Here is a 20,441-nt window from a genome sequence, read left to right as displayed (position 1 = left end):
CTGTTTAAAATAAACACACTATGTTCATAATTAAAATGATTTAGAAGAAAAATGGTTAATGTGGTGAAAAGGTTTCAATAAATACTGACTTTGCCATGTTAGCACAGTAATGCTTTGTACATAGAGATGAACTGTGCTAATCACCTCAGTGAAGGTGGCAAGAAAAAAAATCCACCTTTCAGACAATGCTAGATTTATAGTAATTTTTATTTTAAAAACATATGCTTTTATCATACACAATAAATTAGAAATCCATGGTATTTGTTATGATGAGAAAAACAGATGTACATAAATAAGAACATAGAACTTGACAAACACAAGACAACAACCTGATGCGGAGCAGCCAAAACCATCAGATGAAACAGTTTCTCTTCATATTTGCACACATATTTGTACAGTTTGAAGTTTGCTTAATTTAAACATTTAATGCTTAAATTTCAAGGGGAAAAAACATAAAGTAATTAAAACCATTACTTTATATGTTGTAATGCTAGAAAACCAACTATTATTCAAAAGAGACTGCACTCAAGGTAGGAGTCAAGTGTGCTCAGCAAAGGTTCATCACACAAAATCAACAAAAGGCCTTCACACTCTGAAAGATGCCTCAAAATATATGTTTTATTTTTAGCTTAGAGTGTGAAGACCTTTTGTTGATTCTGAACAGTGGAAAATGCCTATGCAACACACACCTCTAAGTGAAAGTATTTAAAAAATCCCAAGTGCATGTGATTTAGTTGAGAACTTTATGTGGCTGAATTGTTTAAAAGTTTAAAATGGGAGCAAAATTATCTGTGGAGATGGGGAAAAAAGCATTTCCTAGCATTGCTAAAATTTGAAATGCATTTAGTTAGTATTACCCCACGGCTGGCAGCCATCACTCAGGTGTCCATGCAAAACTGTAAAAGTGAAACACAGCAGTCAGTAGTCATGTGACACTGTCACTTAACAGTGAATGTTCAAAGTGGCACCGTGAATTAAACAATGACATGTGACTTTCACACTCCATATTCTTTAAATGGACTGTAACGTGTTTTTATCTGTCTTTTTTTTCCCACAATATTAGCTTGAGCAATGATAAAACGGCATATTTCCACATAAATGTTAGTCCATAATGTTATCCATATCAACTTGTCTCATTTACAAATAAATCACTGCAAACAGTACTGCCTGTGTGTACTGCTTAAAGTTGCCAGTGTAGTGTAGCTTAGCGTGATAATAATACAGTGGATTATGAAACAGAAACTGGATATGATATCTACTTTAATATACATATAATATCTCTTCATAATGAAATACTCTGATATCCTGTTTGTGAAAACATGCTTCAGTCTCTATATACAGGAACACTGTACAATGTGTAAGATGCTCTAGGAGGACAGGAGAAGAAAAAGATAGAGAGTGATGTAAAGAGAGAGAGCAACAGGTGTATAAGAAGGTAATGGAAAGAATGATAGGATGCAATCAATGCAAGAAACAGAGGGATCTAGGGCATGAGGTTAGGTGAAGTGATCATGTATAATTTGGTAGTTCCACTGTCAGGGAAAGGGACCTGGCTCCAGACACGATGGTAGATTGCAACCAAGATTGTCATACTGTCAACCTCGAATGGAAGTTGTCAACATTTTCCAGAAGTTTGGTTACAGTTGGGGTTAATCCTAACCCTCACCCAAACCTTAAACCTGCCGATGTGAATGACTTACACCTAATATAGCCAACCTCCTGCCAAGAGCAGTAGTGCACCATCTTGTCAGCGGTTGGAGAAAGGTTAGTAGTAGTACTGGTTCAATAGGTATGTGGTTAAAGGAACAGGTCAACAATTTGGGAATTGTGTTTTCATTCCAAGACAAAAATCAATACCCATCCATCCATCCATCCATCCATTTTCTTCCGCTTATCCGGGGCCAGGTCGCGGGGGCAGCAGTCTAAGCAAAGATGCCCAGACTTCCCTCTCTCCAGACACTTCCTCCAGTTCCTCCGGGGGGATGCCGAGGCGTTCCCAGGCTAGCTGAGAGACATAGTCCCTCCAGCGTGTCCTGGGTCTTCCCCGGGGCCGCCTCCCGGTGGGACATGCCTTCCTAGGAAGGCGCCCAGGAGGCATCCGAAAGAGATGCCCGAGCCACCAAAAATCAATACCTCATGCCTTTATCAAGCTGAAACCAGATGGCCGCTGGCTTAACTTGGCATACAGACTGGAAGTAGAGCAAAAAGACTAGCCTAGTTCACACCAAAATTTACCTGCCAGAACCAAAGCTAACCAATTAACAGATTAAATCTCATTGGTATAATTTGGACACAAAAGGCAAGAAAGCAACTTTCACAAAACCGAGACTATTCCTCTAAGTAGTGTTGATGGTCCGTAGGTAGTGATGAGAGGGAAGACAAAAATGAACTAAGATGGAAGGCAAGCAGGTGTGAGGGCAGACTGGGCCTGTGTCTCTTTATCACTCCCCCATTCTCTGATTCACAACTACTAGATATGTACATTCAACACTTCACTCTATGTTGAGCAGAAAATGCAGATTTTGGACACTCACTAATCATCATTTTGCGTCATTAGTTACAGATGGAGAGTCACTCAGTGGTTATTTTCTAATCTGTAAAATGTGGATCATTGCATTGTTCACTTGTTCGCATAAAACAGCGTGCACTATATAGTGGATAGATTAACACACAGCATTTGGACACTATATAGTGTAGGAATAGTGATAGGTGATTTTCAAGCCAAGTAGAAAGACAGACGAGATAGAGAGGTTTCATGCCCAAAATTCACATCCTCTTTAAAAGGCAGGGGAGCTTCTGGTCCAATAGTGGAGCAGGTTGCTGGAGGTGAGCAGTCTCTGGTTACCTTGGAGATACTCAGCATTCTTAGAGGGGGTGTGGCTGGGAGGTCTTTTCAGGTCTCTGCCATGGATGTATTATAGGAGCTGGTTCCTAGACTCAAAAATGGTGAAAACTGCTCACCTGTTTCATGAGCCAAATGTTTTCGAGGTTTCCAATTTGCTTCCACATTGTGTGACCTGTTGCACATGCAAGTGATTTTCGTTGTAATATTGCAAGTGGTTTGACGGTTCCAGAGATTCTAAAGGTTCTGAAGATTCGGAAGGTTCGAAAGATTCTGAAGGCTCCAAAGGGTCTAATGCTTTTGAAAGTTCTGAAGGTTACAGATGTTTCATTGGGTCTGAAGGTTTTGAAGGTTACAGATGTTTCATTGGGTCTGAAGGTTTTGAAGGTTCCATATGTTTCAGAGGATCTAAAGGTTCCAATGGATCTGAAGGTCCCAAGGGATCTGAATCTTTTGAAGGTTCCAAATGTTCCAAAGGATCTAAGGTTCTGAAGGTTTTGAGTGAAAGTCAAAGATCAATGGTCAGGATGGCGTTACCAGAACCTGACCCTAACACTGTCTGGGCCCCCTGTGGCTGTTCTTCTTCTGATCTTCACAAACCTGTCTGGAACACACTAAACACAGACACACAAAGAAGTAAATAAACCTTACACTCAGATGCCAGTTTATTAGGTACACCTTGCTACTGTAGTGAAGCCTGGGGTTGAAAGACAAATTGACTATAAAACAGCCCATACATCAAACACATTTGAACTAAATCTTAGTAAAAATTGCAATGCGCTGTTGCTTTTAATTTCACAAACATAAACAATAAATAATACTTTAAACAGTAATTGTGGCATGTGCAAAAGCCTACATCTGAATTCAGACTTCAGTTTGTAAATCACAAGGTGAGTGATGAGTGTAGAAGACAAGGACTGTGAGCAAAAACATTAAAATATCATTATCTTATCATACCCACAATATAAGCACACTAGTTCTTTGTTCACCTTTCTGTGCATGTTACAGGGCGTGTCCACTAACAGCCACACTCCTGGGTGCCCTGTGGCTGAGCGCGACGAGGAGAACGGAGCTGTCGTAATGCAGCATCACCATACTGGATACCTGATCCCATCCTCTCTGGATCCAGCTCCCCTGAAAAAAGACAGACAAGATCAGTGAAGAACGAAAAGACTGTGTATTCTGTAAATATCAGTTGTTATAATACAGGTAAATGCAGCTTTATGAAACAATACTCAATGATGTCATGGCACAAAAATAAGTAACTGAACAAAAAGAATAGTAAAAATGTAGATATTTTCTTTGCCATGTCCCTTTGTGAACTTATCTGCCACCTGTTTCTTCTGTCCACAGGTGGTTTCTGTTCATCTTGTCAAGGCTCTACTAGAACAGCTTCATGAAGGTTGAGGGACTGGGGGGTTGTAAATGAGAGATATGCTCTCTTTTGGACTTGAACTGCTACAGTGTGGGGTCTGGAGATATGACTAAGCCTGCCTGGTTGATCCTGTTAGGTTGATCCTGTTAGGACCAGGAGGGATTTAGAGTCAGGGCTTACAGTTGCTGGATGGGCAAGGGTCATCCTACCTGACTCTATCTTGTTGAGGATCTTCCGAGCACATTGTACAAAAGCCTCCTCAACGTTTTCCCCTGTTAGAGCGCTGGTCTCCAGGAACATCAGCTCTGAAACACACAGTGGTTTCATCTCATCACATAAGACTTCATAACACACACACACACAGACACGGCTGAAAGTGTTGATACTCTTAGACCTCATTGAAACAATGCTCTGTTCTTACTGAAAGGTGTTAAAATTAAAAGTTCCTTTGTCATGCATACCTGCAGCCTTTTTATACAGAGAAAAATTCTCATTGTTGTGTGTGGTATCATTGTGTGAATTTCACTGAATATGGACAAGTGAAAGAATTGAAAAGAGTTGTCTGAGGAGATAAGAGAAAACCTATCAAACACTCCCAATCTGTTGATCTTACCGTTCTCCTGAGCGAAGCGTGAAGCCTCCAGGAATGTGACCTCTCTGTCAGCATCCAGGTCCTTCTTGTTTCCACACAGGATGATGACAATATTCTGGCTGGCCAGCATCCTGGCATCGCTCAGCCATGTGGTCAGAGCATTGTATGTCTCTCGACTTCAGTGTACAGAGACAGAGAAAGAAAGGAAGAAAAAATTAAACTTGAGAAAATTGTGAAATGTAAGGGGAATTTAATGTGCACTGGCTACAAAACAGAAGGGAACTGATGCATGTTCTGTGACCAGCTCTTTCACCTGGTGATATCATAGACCAGCAGGGCTCCTGCTGCTCCTCTGTAGTAACTTCTGGTCACAGACCTGCCACACAGATAAACAGCCAAAATAAATAATTATGTGACACCTTACTTTCAACTAAAGGCCTTAGATTTGGATTAAACCAGTGGTAATCCAAACTGTATCATTGCCTCCTTTGTCAGCCAATTTTTCTAAGCAGGCATTTTGCCCCCTCAACCAGCAATGGTTTAGCATCCCCCGGAGGGATATCTGCTCCAAAGTTTGGGAAACACTGGAATAAACATCATATCAATATGTATTCAAACCTGGTGTGCCAGTGGAATATAAACATTTAGCTGAAGGAAACCACAAAATATGGCAAACAACTTTAAAAACCACCACTACCTGTTGTTAAAGGCATTTGTTTAGCTTCCATTCCACGCTAAAGATGAGGGTTAAGGCCTAAATCTGACTCCTGGAAATTGAACCCATATGTTTATGTTGGGATTTTCCATACCTGAACCTTTCTTGGCCTGCAGTGTCCCAAATCTGCAGTTTGACCATTTTGTTGACCACACTGATGATCTTAGAGCCAAACTCCACCCCAATTGTGTGGTTGGATTCATCCTTAACTGGAAAACAATTGAAAAACATGGAAAGTTGCATCATTGTTAAATAACTGCAGGACATAGTGAAGACCTTTAGTACATCATTTTAGTAAAAATGTACAAGACACCAAATATTATTATCTGAACTTAACCCATCTCTAGAAAAGCCAGCTCAATTTTCACAAGTTAATATGTGCATTGATTGTAACACATATAAAATTATTTTTACCATAATATAGCCTACAGTACAGAGTGAATTACTACCTAATTAGGCTGTGAGCATATGTCTGGAGAGCTACACTAATAGAAAGCAGAGTTATACTTAGACAACATTACACACATACATTAGACATCAGCGCAAGTGTCTTTTAACAGTAAATAATGAACGATGTGTTGCATGTTTCTCACTTACATCTCTTCTCTATGAACTGGTGCAGCAGACAGGATTTGCCTGTTCCAGCATTGCCAATCACGAGGAATTTAAAAAGGAAATCTGAGAAGAGAACAAAACACAACACAATAATACTACAGTTATATTATTATAGCAGTCATAATTGTAATAAGGACAGCCAGCACAATACATGAGCTGGACAACATTATCTTATCGTAGTTTTAATGGTATACACTGTACATACACCTTAATAGGTGGACACCACATTTCTTGTATGGGGTCAAGCTGAGAGGAAACCAGTGATATATTCGTGCCAGTTCCATCATCTGCAGGTGTCAGTTTCCTGTTCAGTTAACCTCTGTGTTGATTTGTAATCTTATTAGGTAGATACATTTTGTCTGCAAGGCCACAATAAACCCTATTGTAGACTGACAGGGCATTTTAAGGCTAGCAGCCCTCACCAGCAGCTCGGTTAGCCCGTTGGACATTTATTTACGCTGAGAATGCTCTCTGGACACACCTGCCTCATCCCACCCGAGAGACTACTGGAAACGTAGATGATGACCACGTATCAAAACAGCCTCCTTACCGTAAGACTCCGACATCACCAATGTGGCGCTTCGGCAGCAAATGAGAGGAAGAGAGAAAAAGAAGTTGACAGATGGATGCCTAGCTAAGTAAAGGAAAACAGTGGGCTAATGATTTCCGCGGACTCCAGCTGATTTTCCCCTCTGACTTGCCGTAAATCGAGTGTTTTTCAAAATAAAATCCGCAACAATAGGCAAGGTGGCGCAACTCAGTGTTGACATTTCTGCAGGCTGTTTCCAGTATCATTCAATTTGGTCGAAAGTTTGTGATACGCTTAGTTTCAAATTTATATTTAAATTACTAAAGAATATATTTCTTATCTACTGAATGCAGATGTGAGCAACAACTAATAAACTTAGAAATCAGGACAAAATTAAATGGAAAACAGTAATTATAAGGTTATTTTTTAAAGCAGCAAATAGTTTTGAACTTTATGTCGAAATCGAGACGTGGTTCTCTGAAACAAAAAACGATACAAGCCTCTACTTCGATGCGAAGCTTAACCGGAAATTGTCGAACCTGCGCATCGGAGCTTCGGTATCACACACCAGTCCAGAAGATGGCGGTCATGTGCAGAAATGTTTGTCATCCGCCATCAAATTGTAGTGTAAAGAAGAAACGGCTAGTGAGAAGCTAGCCCGGCGTCAGAATATTTTTTTTAAAGCGAAATATGGCTGCTGTGCTTCCTGTCAGACCACCCTGTGATAGCAATCCCGCTACCCCTGGAGCACAATCTATAAAGGTGACATTTTTACTCCTTTAAATCCCGAGTCGCTAAAAATTCTGTTCCCGCAGCTCTGGGTGCATGGTTGCTTAGCTAGCAGCTAACTGGCTAGCTATTGCTATTTCCCCTCAATGAATTAAGCTAACGCTACAGTTGTTAGCCACATTAACGTGTATCCTTTGTTGTCAGCTGTGTGGTGGATGATTTAGTAGCTTGCTAGGGATAGTTTGCATTTTCCCGCTGTTTATAACCATTGACCTGCGTACTTTATTAAAAGAAAAAGGTCAAAACAGGACGTAAAACACTAATCTACTTTTCGTTTGATATAACATTTTTGAAGAGGTTCGCGGGTTTTATTTGCTTAATAAGAATCAACTGTCAACAAATCATATGGTAACAGATTTTGATATTGATACAAAATTAAACCATTTGCAGAGGAAGATGCCTTTGAAGGGTGTTAATGTTATAAGTAGCATTTTTGACGTGACATTGTTTTTTTTCTATGGCCTGTAGATTTTTGGTTGAAGGAGAAGTGATATTGATATCAGAGGATGTCCAAAAATGTGCATAAAAAATTCCTGGCACATCCCCCTTTCAGTCATCCACTGCTGCTGGTTGTAGGTCAGGAGCATGGCTGAGCCAGATTTTATGACCGAAATGGTGCGGTTTGTCAGCCTAAATCAGGAAGGACTTCAGTAGTCACAAGATCCTGGAAATTTAAATTGAGTCCATGAACATGCCCCATATCCCCAAATGAAATACTAGTACTGCCAGGATGCCTTGTGCAGTTTGTTAATATCGTATTATATTATTATTTGGAATATAAGTCGAGATGTTTATGTTTTCTGTAGGAGGATGTAATAGAAGAAGAGTCCAACGATGGCAGCCAGCCTCCCAAAAGACGAAGAATGGGCTCAGGGGACAGCTCTCGTAGCTGTGACACCTCCAGCCAAGAGCTCAGGTATGTTGATTTGGTGCTTAGCATAAACAATGTATACATGTTTAAAATATTTTTAAGCTTTTTTCCTCAATTACCAAAGGGTTCACAAGGTTTTGATACTATCATATTATGCTTTTGCTGTGTCCTTCATAAATACAATTTACAAATACAATAAAAACCTTTTTGGTGTATTTGTTAAAGCTGAAAGACCTAATAATTGTTACTTACTTTACAACTAGTGAAGTCAGATTTATTTATATAGCCCAGTGTCACTTCTGACAAATTCCCTGAATGGGCAGATTGTGGTTTATTTTATTTTATGAACCTATACAAATGTCAAGACATATTAAGCAGAAATTTGTTACAGTTTTAGCAGATAAGTTTAACTTGTATGGATAATATTTTGAACCCAAACTTGTATTTTGTAAATGACGAGGATGTTTTTCTCCCACTTTGTCTTCCAGCTCAACATATTTCCCTGCAGAGAACCTGACAGAGTATAAGTGGCCGCCAGATGACACAGGAGAGTATTACATGCTCCAGGAGCAGGTCAGCGAGTATCTAGGAGTCACATCCTTCAAGAGGAAGTACCCTGGTAAGAATGGGAGACAGATGTCAACACAGTATCCTCTCTGTTGATTTACCGATCCCAAATTATCAGTGTATTTATAGTCGATGATGATATTGATTTAAATTTTATTATATTTTAACATTGTGATATATGCTGTAATAATATGGAAATCATTCTTTGTACATACTGTGTAGATTTACAGAAGAGACCCATTTCAGTGATAATACTTGTTTATTTACAAGTACAGAAGAAAGGGCAGGCTCTCTAGTCATGTTTCATCTGCTGTTATAAAGCTGTAATTATACCATTCTCTCCACACATGCTTTGATGTGAAGAAGAAAGTTTGGTCTGACGCTGTTTATTTGTTGTCACTCTGTAGATATGGAGAGGAGAGACTTGTCCCACAAAGAGAAGCTATACCTGCGTGAACAAAATGTAATCACTGAGACACAGTGCACCTTGGGTAGGAACCAGTCATGTTTTATGCACAGCCTTGTTCATATGATGTGTTCTATGAGTAGTGTTTGATTGTGCAAGTGTTTTTCAGGTCTGACAGCCCTTCGGAGTGATGAGGTGATAGATCTGATGATTAAGGAGTACCCCACCAAACACTCTGAGTATTCAGTCATACTGCAGGAGAGAGAACGACAGAGAATAGCTAAAGAGTACTCTGTAAGTACACAAACAACAGAGGTATCCTGTGGAGTGCAGGGCTGATGATTAATGTGGCATCACAGTGTTTCTGCTATGTACATTTTGCAGCGGCGCTACTTCAAAATTATTCCTGTTGTTATATATATGTTATTTCTTATCAACCGTCTGTAAAGAACTTTGAATTGCATTGATTAGTGTGAAAGGTTCAGTTATATTATTTTACAATAATTCATTTAATGAAAATTCACCACATACATACTGTACTGTCTTATCTGTGTGTTGTCCTTTTGTAGCAAATGCAGCAGCAGCAGAACCCTCAGAAGGTGGAGGCCAGCAAGGTTCCTGAGTACATTAAGAAGGCAGCAAAGAAAGCCGCAGAGTTCAACAGTAACTTCAACAGGGAGCGCATGGAGGAGAGGAGAGCTTATTTTGACCTTCAGACACATGTGAGTCCAAACCGGAATTCAGCTGGTCTCTGAGTTTTGTAGGGATTCATTAAAGAGTCAATGACATAGAATCGTCTCTGTTCACATAAGAGATTCAGAATTTATGAGTTGCCTTATGATGTATGTGTCCTCTCAGATTATTCAGGTGCCTCAGGGCAGGTTCAAGGTGTTGGCTCCAGAGCTGACCAGGACGGGGCCCTACCCTGTGGCTCTTATACCAGGACAGTTCCAAGACTACTACAAAAGGTACTTTACACACCTAGACAAGTACTTTGATCTACAATTGGCCACTTTTGTATTGAAAACTCAAAAGTTAGGATTATCTTTTCATAAGTGAAAATGTAAAGTTGTGTGTTTTCTGAATAGGCTCTCTTTTTCTATTGCTCTATTGAATGTTTTGCCCTGATGTGCCACTGTGTTCTACATATCAGGTACTCCCCCAATGAGCTGCGATACCTGCCACTGAATACAGCTCTGTTTGAGCCTCCCCTGGACCCTGAGCTCCCTGCTCTGGACTCAGAGCCTGACTCAGATGATGCAGAGGATGGCAAAGATGACAAGAAGAACAAGAACTCATCGGTAAGACATTAGGCTGTGCACCACTACTGTAGAGGTTTTTCACCAGTGACGTGCGGTGAGGTTGACAGCTCCTTTACAAATACAAATGAACCGTTAAATTGTCTGTTAACAGACAATGCGTTATGTTTTATATCTCATATCAGCATTCTTCACACAAATGTGACCCATATTTAATTTGAGGTTAAAATTTATTCCAGTTGAGCTTATTTCTAACTAGAAATAATAAAAGTTTATGGTCTTACCTTTACTTGTACACGAAATCCATTTGTCAGCTGGTATGTATTACAAACCCTTTTACGGATTGTAAAGGAAATATAAACAAGCACGAAGAAGATTGTAGGTAGCGCTAGAATCTGTGGGCTCACTAGCGCCCTCTGCTTTGAGGCAGGTGTACTGTTTGCCTCACCAAGTAACTTTTTCACTGGGTTTTATGGTTAATCTGCGAGCCTCAACACGTTACAGAACTACATTTTATACATTATCCAGATTATGGCAAGGCAGAGCATATAATCAGAGTGTTTGAAAGCATTTTATTTGCGATATATAGAGGGACAGCGACACACTATTTGCATCGCATACAGTTTGTGAGGATTACACGATCCACCGAGAGGCACAGCAAAGTGCTGCCTCATCGCGCATCTCCTCCATGTATTTGAACGGGACATACGGAAATTCTGCTATTCTTTATTGAAAAAAATTCATTCAACATCGGATTCGAACGGCAAAAGGGCCTACAACGCACACCAGCCGACAAATATTAACATTTATTATATTTTATGGTTAACTTTTTTTTCTTTTCACGATTGACAGGGGAGGCTCTGCCTCACCTGCCTCCCCTGACCGCACGTCACTGTGTTTCACCCACATCACCAAGTCACGCGATGCTTTGTTCTGGCTGCCATGTTAGACACTTCATTGACTGATACTCAGTCCACTGAGTTATTTGGTTTGTGGTTCAAATATTTAAAACTGTATTTTTACACTTAAATAGAGTATTGTACATAACTGTTGAACCCCTTGTTCTTCACTCTTTCTCCTCCCTCTTTTGTTCCTATACAGGGCAGTTCTTCGGGTAACACATCAGATGTGGAGAGCCAGGAGGGACAGGGTCACAAGTCCAAGGCCAAAGACAGGACATCCACGGCAGGCAAAGACAGCAGCCAGCGCCATTCAGCCTCCCACAAAGCCGCCCCAGGGTACAAGGTAGAGGACAAAACCAACTGAACTCTTCTCCAACAGCAGCAGCAGCACTTTTCTGCCCCCTCCTCCTCCTCTTTCTACTACTACCACTCCCTTACACCATCCATCCCACAACCCCTCCCTTTCTCCACTTTGTTCTCCGGCTTCTACAGGTTGCCCTCATTACAGCTGGGACAACGTGGCCCATACAGACACACACACACACACACACAAACATACACCGGGGGTCCTGACTCTAGACTTTTTTTTTTTGTTTTTTTTCCTCTTCATATCAGACTGTGAGCAATAAGAACATTTTAAAGGAACAGTGCCCTTGTTTCTTTTTCACTGCACTTTCACTTTTTTGGGTTATCAGTGAAGACACATTTGAACTTTTACAAGTTTTTTTTCTTTTTAAGTGTCTTCAATATACCTCTCGTCTCTCCTCACTTGTCAAAACAAAGATACTTCAAGACAAGTAAGTGGATGTTTTGGCTGCTAGTTTTTCTTTTTTCAGTTTTGAAAAGTAAAGTCTTTTTGTTACTCTGATATAGAAAATATAAACCACTTACCTTTTGTGGTTGCTTTTAAAGTAGTTGATGTTAACACTAGAGAATTTTAACATTTATATATGAAGTATAGAATACACTTAACCTTAATGTTTAAAATCTGTATTGGTATAATAATATGCTTTGTTTATACACCATGTGTTGTACTGTTTATCTGTTACTAAGACAACTGTTTGGCATGGGCGTTACCTGTCCCTATACTGTCGTCTGGGAGAGAGGAGGACTTGCTGACCTTGTTCACACTGTTCCTGAGCTGAGCTAGAGGTGGTCTGCATGCTGTCTGTCTGGATGTGGACTCCACTGGACATGCCCCATATCAGCATGCTATTCTTAACACCCAGTCATGGCATATCTTTGGTAGTCGCCTTGAATCTCTTCTGAATATTCATGATGTTGTAGATGAGTAAGCAGGGTTTGGTCCCTATAGCCTACTGAGCTATGCATTTTATTGGTTTTGGTTTACTGTTCTAGTCCTCAGCCTGGCAGAAGGACACCTAATAGCTATCCATCCATCTATGCCACTTATCCTGCAGAGGGTCACAGGGGTCCACTCTGGACAGGTTGCCAATCTATCACAGGGCTGACAGGACACCTTATATATGCTGGTATATTACTGTTAATGAGAGCATGATGGACCTGGGTCAGTCCTTTTTAGCTCAGCTCTGTGGTGTGGGCATGGTCCTTTTGTAGTATCTGTTTATCATTTACTAGTTTAAGTTTGATTTAACTTTGATATTACTCCTCAGATTATTTTGCATATGCTTCAAGCCTATAGACACGACAAGTTGGAAACCAGAGTTAGTCAGTAACACAATTTCCCTGCACTGTATCAATCTGTGGTGGATACAAAAGGATAATGTATAGGTGTAATAACATTCAGGAATTGATACAGTATAGAGAAGTCGAGTGTGATTCATCATTTTGTAATCGATAAATCAGCCAAAGTAAAATGGCTGTGGAGTTGACAGTGATAGATTTTCCCCTTTTCCGAAAATCCCAACAGATGAACGATTTCTAATAACTTTTGATTCTCCACAAAGACATTACATATGACAGCAAATCTTTCAATCAGTGATGCAGGCTGCAAGCTGATTAACATTACTTCGCTCTGGTCTGGCTACCATTGACGGTATAAGCTGTTGTTAATGGTGACCTCATTACTGGGGGAAACTCACTGAAGCTTTGCAGTAGTGTGGTATTTCACAAACCGCTTACGAATAAAAATGAATTATGAACACCAAAGTTGGAATTAGAGCAGTGTTTTGTTCAGATGTGATACATGTTGCATGTTAAATACATGTTAAATCTGTATTGCACCATTTATTATGACATATCAGATATACTGTCAGTATTTCTGCCGCTGAGTCCTTGAACCCTACAGCTGTTAGCATAGCCAAGAATGTGAGATACTATTTTAATCCTCAGAAGAGGCTCAGTCAGGTTTGGTATTTTGTATATCAGGTATATTGAATTCGAGGGCCATGATCATCACTACTAGACTTCATCACTAGACACTGTACATGCAGCGCAGGCAGGTGGACCGTTGTGAGCTAACAGGTTAGCATCTGTCACAACAGTTCCAAATTTTACAACTTACATTAGTGAAATGTAAGACATAATTACTTAGATTTCAATAAAAGTAAAAACAAGATTTTTATACTGTTTGTTCCACTGATCTAGGATCTGTGGAATTCAACTGTGGATGAGTTTAAAGTTTCCACTTAAGTTTCCCTACTAGTGTTTGCTTTTGTGTCTACATAATGTTTAGAGCATTATAATATAAAGCTGTCAGATTATGTATAAGCAAACATGCTTGAAAGTGAGTAAATAGTTTTCTTTAAGGTTCATAAAATACAGTATTTCTTGTCCAAATGTAGGTAATTTAGAATTAAACTTATTTAAACTTGCTGGATTCAGCCTCATGAGTTGCTCATTTTGACATCTTCTGGCTGAGCAGACTTATCAGCTGTTGTGTGTGCCCACAAACACATTTTTATAGTTGTGAAGAGTCAGTGCACGATAGCAGTGTGAACAAACCTTTTAGTTCTTCAGAAATCCAATGAGGCCAAATGTGCTAAAGCTGAATTTTGGTAATATATATGCACATAGACACAGTGAAAGTGTGCACTAGCAGTTTAGGCAGCTGTGTTCAACTTTCTTTTTCTTCTCTCTCTCTCTCCTGTTGCTGTTTTTCTCTTAGTAGTTTTTTGCTTTGTTTCTGGTCTTGGAGTTGTATTGTCACCAAACCATATCCTTTATTGACCCATCGTTGTTTCCCTTTGTTTAGTCTAATCTGCTCACTTCTTGTTAGGGGACATTTTAATGAATTATGTTTCATTATATTTGTAGGAGTTTGAAGTGACTGGACATTATGCAGATTCATCAGAAAGTGCATGCTTTGCCCATGAATAATAGGAAAGCCGATTAGTCCAGATGTTGTACATTTTGGGGATACTGTTCAGTGTGATTAAAAATTTTTATTAATATGTTTTTTTTTTTTTTTTTTTTTTTTTTTTTTTTTTTTATCAAAAAATTTGAGTCACAGTGCTCATCTTGTTTTCTGTTTCCCTGTTTAGGGAAACAGAAAGGTCGCCAGTCTATCACGGGGCTGACATGTAGACAAACAACCACACACACACTTGTTTTCTTTATCTAGAGGCATTAACATTTTTTAATTGTTTCTTGTTTACTTGTGGTATCCTGATTTAAGTGTCCCTAAGCCTCCTTGTCCTCCTGCTCTGGTGGTCTCCTGTCTCTCCTTTCTCAGTACAGTCAATAGAAAGCAGCTCTTCACATGTCCATATTTCTGAAGCATGGAAAAGAGCAGAAATGTAGTGTGCAAACTCAGAGAAGACAGTAGTAGCACTGGTGTTCGACAGTGTATTGATTAAAATTTACAACTGATAGAAGTTTGTCAAGTAGTGTTTTGTATTCTTGCTTGATAATTAAAGGAAGATATAGAGTTTTTGCTTTAAAAAAATCAGCACTGCATGATCCTTAAAGTCATTCTGCTCTCACCACAGCAACAATAAATCTGCTGTAGATTTCAGATGCCACATGCTTGCAGGAGGGCATTAAACATTTTTTGAACTACTATGTTGTCCATGACTGCAGGACTCCCTTGTGTAATTGGTTTTTATAGCATTATTCTGCCCTTGCAGCCTAAGGTCATTCCCAGTGCTATATGTGGCATTTGCCAGAAGGGTAAAGAGGCCAACAGGAAAGGCAAACCAGAGGCTCTCATTCACTGCTCCCAATGCGACAACAGTGGTAAGTTCACATGCTTAATTTTAAAGGATGGTTCCTCAACTTTTTTTTTTTTAAATGTGATGTTAGCAGAACTCAGACACTGCTAATTGTATTTTTATTCTCTACAAATTGTGATGAGTTAGAGTTATTGGTGATGTTTAAAACTGATGATTGAAATGTTGAACAGCTTTCACTTGATCTCAGATCGTCTGATGAATCATCTCTGTAATTGGTCAAAGGACATGTGAAGCTGTCTGCTGTGTCACCAGAAAATTAATTTCATTGTGTGTTTTTATATTTTCAGACAAATATTTTATATTGTTTACATTTAGACAGTAAAGCCTGTGTAATTTCAGGTGATGTGTACTTTTCAATTAATTGTCACCAGCTGTTCTGCAAATACAAATGTCAGTACAGTTATTTATTTCAAGGCTGTTTCAAGCTATAATATTTTTTTACCAAACAGACTTTAAATACATCAAATACTTGCCAGTCGAAAAAAAAATTACACCTATTTAATGGTAGCTAATAGTCAATTCCAGAAAATGACCAACATTGGCGATGATGTCAGTGGATGAATTTTTCACCCGTGTTCTGTGTGTGTGTGCATGGGTGGGCCTGTTCACATCGTATCTGTTTTTGTGTCTTTGTGTTTACATGCATTCATTGTATATTTATTACTGTCCTTGACTCCCTGTATGTATGTCTTGATATCCATAAACTTTAGGCCACCCGTCCTGCTTGGAAATGAGCGAGGAGCTAGTATGTGTGATCCAGACGTACTGCTGGCAGTGCATGGAGTGTAAGACGTGCACTGTGTGCCAGCAACCACACCACGAGGATGAGATGATGTTCTGTGACAAATGTGACAGAGGATACCACACATTCTGCGTGGGCATGGACTCCATACCTACTGGTGAGTGGACGGACACGCAGTCAAACACACCCACGTCATTTAAACTACAGTTACCACTGGCGTCCGCCTCAGTGACTGTTTTCTAAATTTTATTTTTGTATTTCTAATTGTCTCTTATAGTTACTAATTCAGTCTCTGTCTCCTTAGGGCTTTGGGTATGTGAAGTGTGCAACAAAAATTTCACAACACCCAAGAAAAAGGGAGGAACCAAAACACCTAAGAAGTCCAAATCGGCTCATAAATGATTAACAGCATCTTTAATCACAATAGTTTGGCCAAATTCTACACAAATGCACTGTCACGTGTTCAATCATTTGCAAAAGCTGTAATGTTTTAAAAGACTAGTTGTTGTTTCTCTCAAAAGCTTTCTTGGAGAATGACTTAAAGGGCCAAAAATGTGATGAAAAATAAAGAACTTTAACCCTGTTTCCAAGTCTGATCTCACATAAGAATTTGACCTATTCTTTATGATTGACAGGTGTTTAAATGCACAGCCCAAAACTAGAAAACAGACATATTAATATTTTCTCTGCGAGCTTTACATGTAAGGCAGGCCCATATTTTGAATATCTACTACATAATGTATATGTTTACAAATTGCAGATGATTACTTTTAGCATAACAGCTCTGTACTGCAGTGTTATAAAATGAACTTAAAACATGAATATTGCCAATAGCTAAACTGTAAATCAAATCCATCTAAATGTACTGCACTAAATCCTGTGGCCTTCAAACCACTAACAGTAACGGTACGTTGCTACTTCATTAGACAAGTAAATCATGTAGGTTCAGTTGAACTAATGGTGCTTTCAATTGTGTACTACTGAAACAGTCAGGGTTAACAAGAACTCACTGACATAATTCATTTTCTTTCAAAACATTTAGTATGTTTTTTTTTATTTTATGAACTACAGTTTGTATCTGTAATTAACTTTTATTTAATGAGGCTGACTAGTAAGAACAATTTTATTTAAACAACGTCTTGATGACATGGCACTTGTGTTCCTGTGTAATGCAATGTTATAGATGCTGGCTGTGGTAGAACTCAAGGCTGCAGCAGTTTTCAGTTTGTGTGCATGATAAGAGTTTTCATTGTTATTGAATTACAATCCATCAGCTTAAAAGAATTTAAGAAAAATTATTTCTGTTTCTTATGTTTCTTATGTGTTGTCCTGCAATGAGCAGGTTGCTTAAGGAGTATTTGTTGCTAATAATGTCATAGTCACTGAGTTATGAGATGTTTTTTCAATAAAAGCTACTTTCAAAAGACTCCTTTGTCATTAAGTGTGGTTTATCAAATTGTTTAGATATATTTCTGTGTCAAGTTATTACATTTACAACAAACTTTATGATGAGCTGTATTATTCCACCACAGGACAACAGTAAGGCAATTATTTTTATTATCAATACATCTGACAATTTAATAATAAATTTAATGTTCAGTGTATAAACCTTCAGAAGACAGTGACAATGCCCTGGAGCCCAAGATAGCATATCCATCTTCCTTTTGTTGTCCAACCAACAGACAAATACCTAAAGATGTTTTAGTTTGCTATCATAGAAAACTGAGGAAATCAGCAAATATTCAGATCATTGAACCAGGTAACATTATTATTATTGTTCTTGCATTCTTACTTAATAAATTACTTAAACTAATAATCAGATATCAAGATGGTTGCCAACTAATCTGTCAAATGAATCGAGAACTTTCAAGTACTGGCTCGTTTTGGGTTGCCTGGAAAAATAATGAAACTGCACTGTATAGTGGGGTTTTATTAGGTTAATCCGCTCGAGGCGCTGTCGCACACTGACGAGCCGAACACGCGGTTGAAATTATAGTAAAAGAAGAAGGCTGCCATATTGCAGTGATACAGCGACTTTACCTGACTGAATCTGATTCTTGAACGTTGTTACTTTTCTGTAGTAAAGATGATTTCAGCTCAGGCATTTGGAGATGATGGGAAGATGAAAGAATATCATTATACAGGTCCAGTAGAGCACCGATTCTCACCATACGCGTTCAATGGAGGGTGAGTGTAATTATTTACAACCCCCTTTTCAACTTCCTAGCTAACTAGCCTGCTAGCTAACATTTACATTTTATTACATCGGTCTGTGCTAACGAGCTAACCTGTTTAGCACAATGAAGCAAAACAAATATTAAGTCGATGAAAAGTTTGTCAAAAACAGAGACACTTTTTTTTTATTTAGGTGCAAGTTAGCATTGCAGGTCACGTATTTAAATAGGAAAGATTAGTTAATACCACGATTAATTGATACCACAGTTTCAGTTTCGAATCAGTAGCTTAGCTTTTGTTAGCAAGTGTCCGCGACATCAATATATTTCCCGTTTGGTGAGATGGTTTATAAGAGGAATGAACTCAACTATGTTGTGTTTCTTTTTAGCACTGTACTAGCTGTGGCTGGGGAAGACTTCGCCATCGTTGCCTCAGACACCAGGTTGAGTGAAGGCTATTCAATCCACTGCCGGGACTCGCCAAAATGCTACAAGCTGTAAGTGTGCATAGTCATCTACCTGTACTGTCAATGAACGGCAGCTGATTTGCAGCAGTAATTAATAATGAATCATCTAATCTATTTCTTGTCACAGTCCTGTGTTAATTAAATAAGGAGTTACATTTAGTGCAGCTGCTGATGTGACTGCACCTGTACTCAGAAGGTGGGAAGTGTTTATTATTCTGTGACTAGTGATGCTGTAATAACTGCAGCTCCTTAAATAACTGGTAATTGCCTTCTCCTCACTTCTCAATACTACTTACTGTAAGTTTATGTCAACTGAAGCATCTGCTCCTCTGACTGTCATTGATTGTTGTGCTTCCTTTTCTGGTCACAGGACAGACACAACTGTCCTGGGATGTAGCGGTTTCCATGGCGACTGCCTGACTCTGACTAAAATAATTGATGCAAGGCTAAAGGTGGGTCATGCTGCCAGCTTTTCTTTTGGTTTCACTCTCTGTTTAGTCTCACTGCTGAATGCCCTGTCCATGCTTGTACTCCCATGGAGTCTGTTGATCTAAGATGCATCTAATGTGTCTTTAATGATGACAGTTGTATTTATTTAGTTTGAATTATTCTAAAGATCAATCCTCTATAAATTATGGATATTTGGTACCCAGTATTTGTTCCTTGCTGCATTAACACTTTAATAGTGTCCAGGGTCACCGCTGTTAATTAACAATGAGGTTGTTTTGCTGATTTTTCTTTGGCCCCTCACAACTCACGGGTTATTTAATTGTTGCTAACGTTCCCTCTCCTCTCTCAGATGTACAAGCATTCGAACAATAAGACAATGACCAGCGGAGCCATCGCAGCCATGTTGTCTACCATCCTGTACAGCAGGAGGTTCTTCCCCTACTATGTCTACAACATCATTGGAGGCCTGGATGAGGAGGGTAGGTACTTCAACAGATCAGCTAATAAGAGGAGAATTGTAGTGATATATCAGTTTACTTGGATGTGTAAGAATGTTTAGGATGTGATCATGTTTTTTTGACACTAATCTGCTCTAGGACTGCAAATGTCTGTGGAATACTTAATTGTATTACACAGGTTGCATTATCTTTGTTATGTTTAAGGTGTAAAGTGTAAAGCTTTAATGTGTGCTTATAATATATGTTTTTATTTGTAATACTTGTAATGAAGGCAAGGGAGCAGTGTACAGCTTTGACCCAGTGGGCTCCTACCAGAGAGACACCTACAAGGCTGGAGGATCAGCAAGTGCTATGCTACAGCCACTACTTGACAACCAGGTAGATGACACACACCTGGCCACTAACCTGTTGTTGCTGTAATCTCGCTACTTTTTTTGTCATGAAATGTACAGTACTCCTGCCAAGGGTCCTAAAAGTAGACATTTATGTCTAACTCTTTTTCCAACACATTCCTCTGCCAGATTGGTTTTAAGA

At 39.2% G+C, this 20,441-nt stretch overlaps 3 protein-coding genes across 7 annotated transcripts in view; 2 read left to right on the top strand and 1 right to left on the bottom strand.

The window, feature by feature from the left end:
* Positions 1-3,149: 3,149 nt before the first annotated feature.
* rab4a (RAB4a, member RAS oncogene family) lies at positions 3,150-6,953 on the bottom strand. 2 transcript variants are annotated; one of them, XM_020589867.1, is made up of 8 exons: positions 6,690-6,953; positions 6,122-6,202; positions 5,619-5,733; positions 5,123-5,185; positions 4,831-4,985; positions 4,427-4,522; positions 3,832-3,976; positions 3,150-3,456 (listed from the first exon to the last, which is right to left on the bottom strand). In XM_020589867.1, the coding sequence occupies exons 1-7, from the start codon at positions 6,703-6,705 to the stop codon at positions 3,861-3,863; spliced, it is 642 nt and encodes a 213-aa protein (XP_020445523.1). In that variant the 5' UTR covers positions 6,706-6,953; the 3' UTR covers positions 3,150-3,456; positions 3,832-3,860. The 2 variants fall into 2 exon arrangements, with proteins under 2 accessions (XP_020445523.1, XP_020445524.1); XM_020589868.1 differs by lacking the exon at positions 6,690-6,953 and adding an exon at positions 6,347-6,649.
* A 306-nt stretch (positions 6,954-7,259) lies between these two features.
* Positions 7,260-17,784, top strand: phf10 (PHD finger protein 10). Of its 4 annotated transcripts, none has more exons than XM_020589862.1 (12): positions 7,260-7,430; positions 8,264-8,373; positions 8,817-8,947; positions 9,303-9,386; positions 9,471-9,595; positions 9,871-10,023; positions 10,160-10,269; positions 10,455-10,602; positions 11,662-11,805; positions 15,512-15,620; positions 16,327-16,515; positions 16,663-17,784. In XM_020589862.1, exons 1-12 carry the CDS (start codon positions 7,359-7,361, stop codon positions 16,758-16,760), a joined length of 1,473 nt encoding a protein of 490 aa, XP_020445518.1. In that variant the 5' UTR covers positions 7,260-7,358; the 3' UTR covers positions 16,761-17,784. The 4 variants fall into 4 exon arrangements, with proteins under 4 accessions (XP_020445518.1, XP_020445521.1, XP_020445522.1 ...); XM_020589865.1 differs by lacking the exon at positions 16,663-17,784 and adding an exon at positions 12,201-12,259 and having other exon boundaries at positions 7,263-7,430; positions 16,327-16,436; XM_020589864.1 differs by lacking the exon at positions 7,260-7,430 and adding an exon at positions 7,582-7,805.
* A 539-nt stretch (positions 17,785-18,323) lies between these two features.
* The window catches only part of psmb1 (proteasome 20S subunit beta 1), a 2,687-nt gene continuing 569 nt past the window's right edge, over positions 18,324-20,441 (top strand). Inside the window, 5 exon segments of the mRNA XM_020589948.1 lie at positions 18,324-18,545; positions 18,922-19,029; positions 19,370-19,451; positions 19,799-19,928; positions 20,179-20,373. Of these exon segments, the coding sequence (XP_020445604.1) occupies positions 18,445-18,545; positions 18,922-19,029; positions 19,370-19,451; positions 19,799-19,928; positions 20,179-20,373 (616 nt within the window). The 5' untranslated portion in view covers positions 18,324-18,444.

This window comes from Monopterus albus, unplaced genomic scaffold (genome assembly GCF_001952655.1).
Source record: "Monopterus albus unplaced genomic scaffold, M_albus_1.0 scaffold10.1, whole genome shotgun sequence".
NCBI classification, from domain to species: Eukaryota; Metazoa; Chordata; class Actinopteri; order Synbranchiformes; family Synbranchidae; genus Monopterus; species Monopterus albus.
Note: the sequence above shows the minus strand (reverse complement) of the source record. Positions and strands in the feature narration are given on the sequence as shown.

Coding starts and splice junctions, on each gene's coding strand:
- phf10 (XM_020589862.1), top strand. CDS start 7,359: ATGGCTGCTGTGCTTCCTGTCAGACCACCCTGTGATAGCAATCCCGCT. Junction 15,621..16,326: donor CTCCCAATGCGACAACAGTG/GTAAGTTCACAT, acceptor CATAAACTTTAG/GCCACCCGTCCTGCTTGGAA. Junction 16,516..16,662: donor CATGGACTCCATACCTACTG/GTGAGTGGACGG, acceptor CTGTCTCCTTAG/GGCTTTGGGTATGTGAAGTG.
- rab4a (XM_020589867.1), bottom strand. Junction 5,186..5,618: donor GCAGGCCAAGAAAGGTTCAG/GTATGGAAAATC, acceptor TCTGTGTGGCAG/GTCTGTGACCAGAAGTTACT. Junction 4,523..4,830: donor ACGCTTCGCTCAGGAGAACG/GTAAGATCAACA, acceptor TGTGTGTTTCAG/AGCTGATGTTCCTGGAGACC.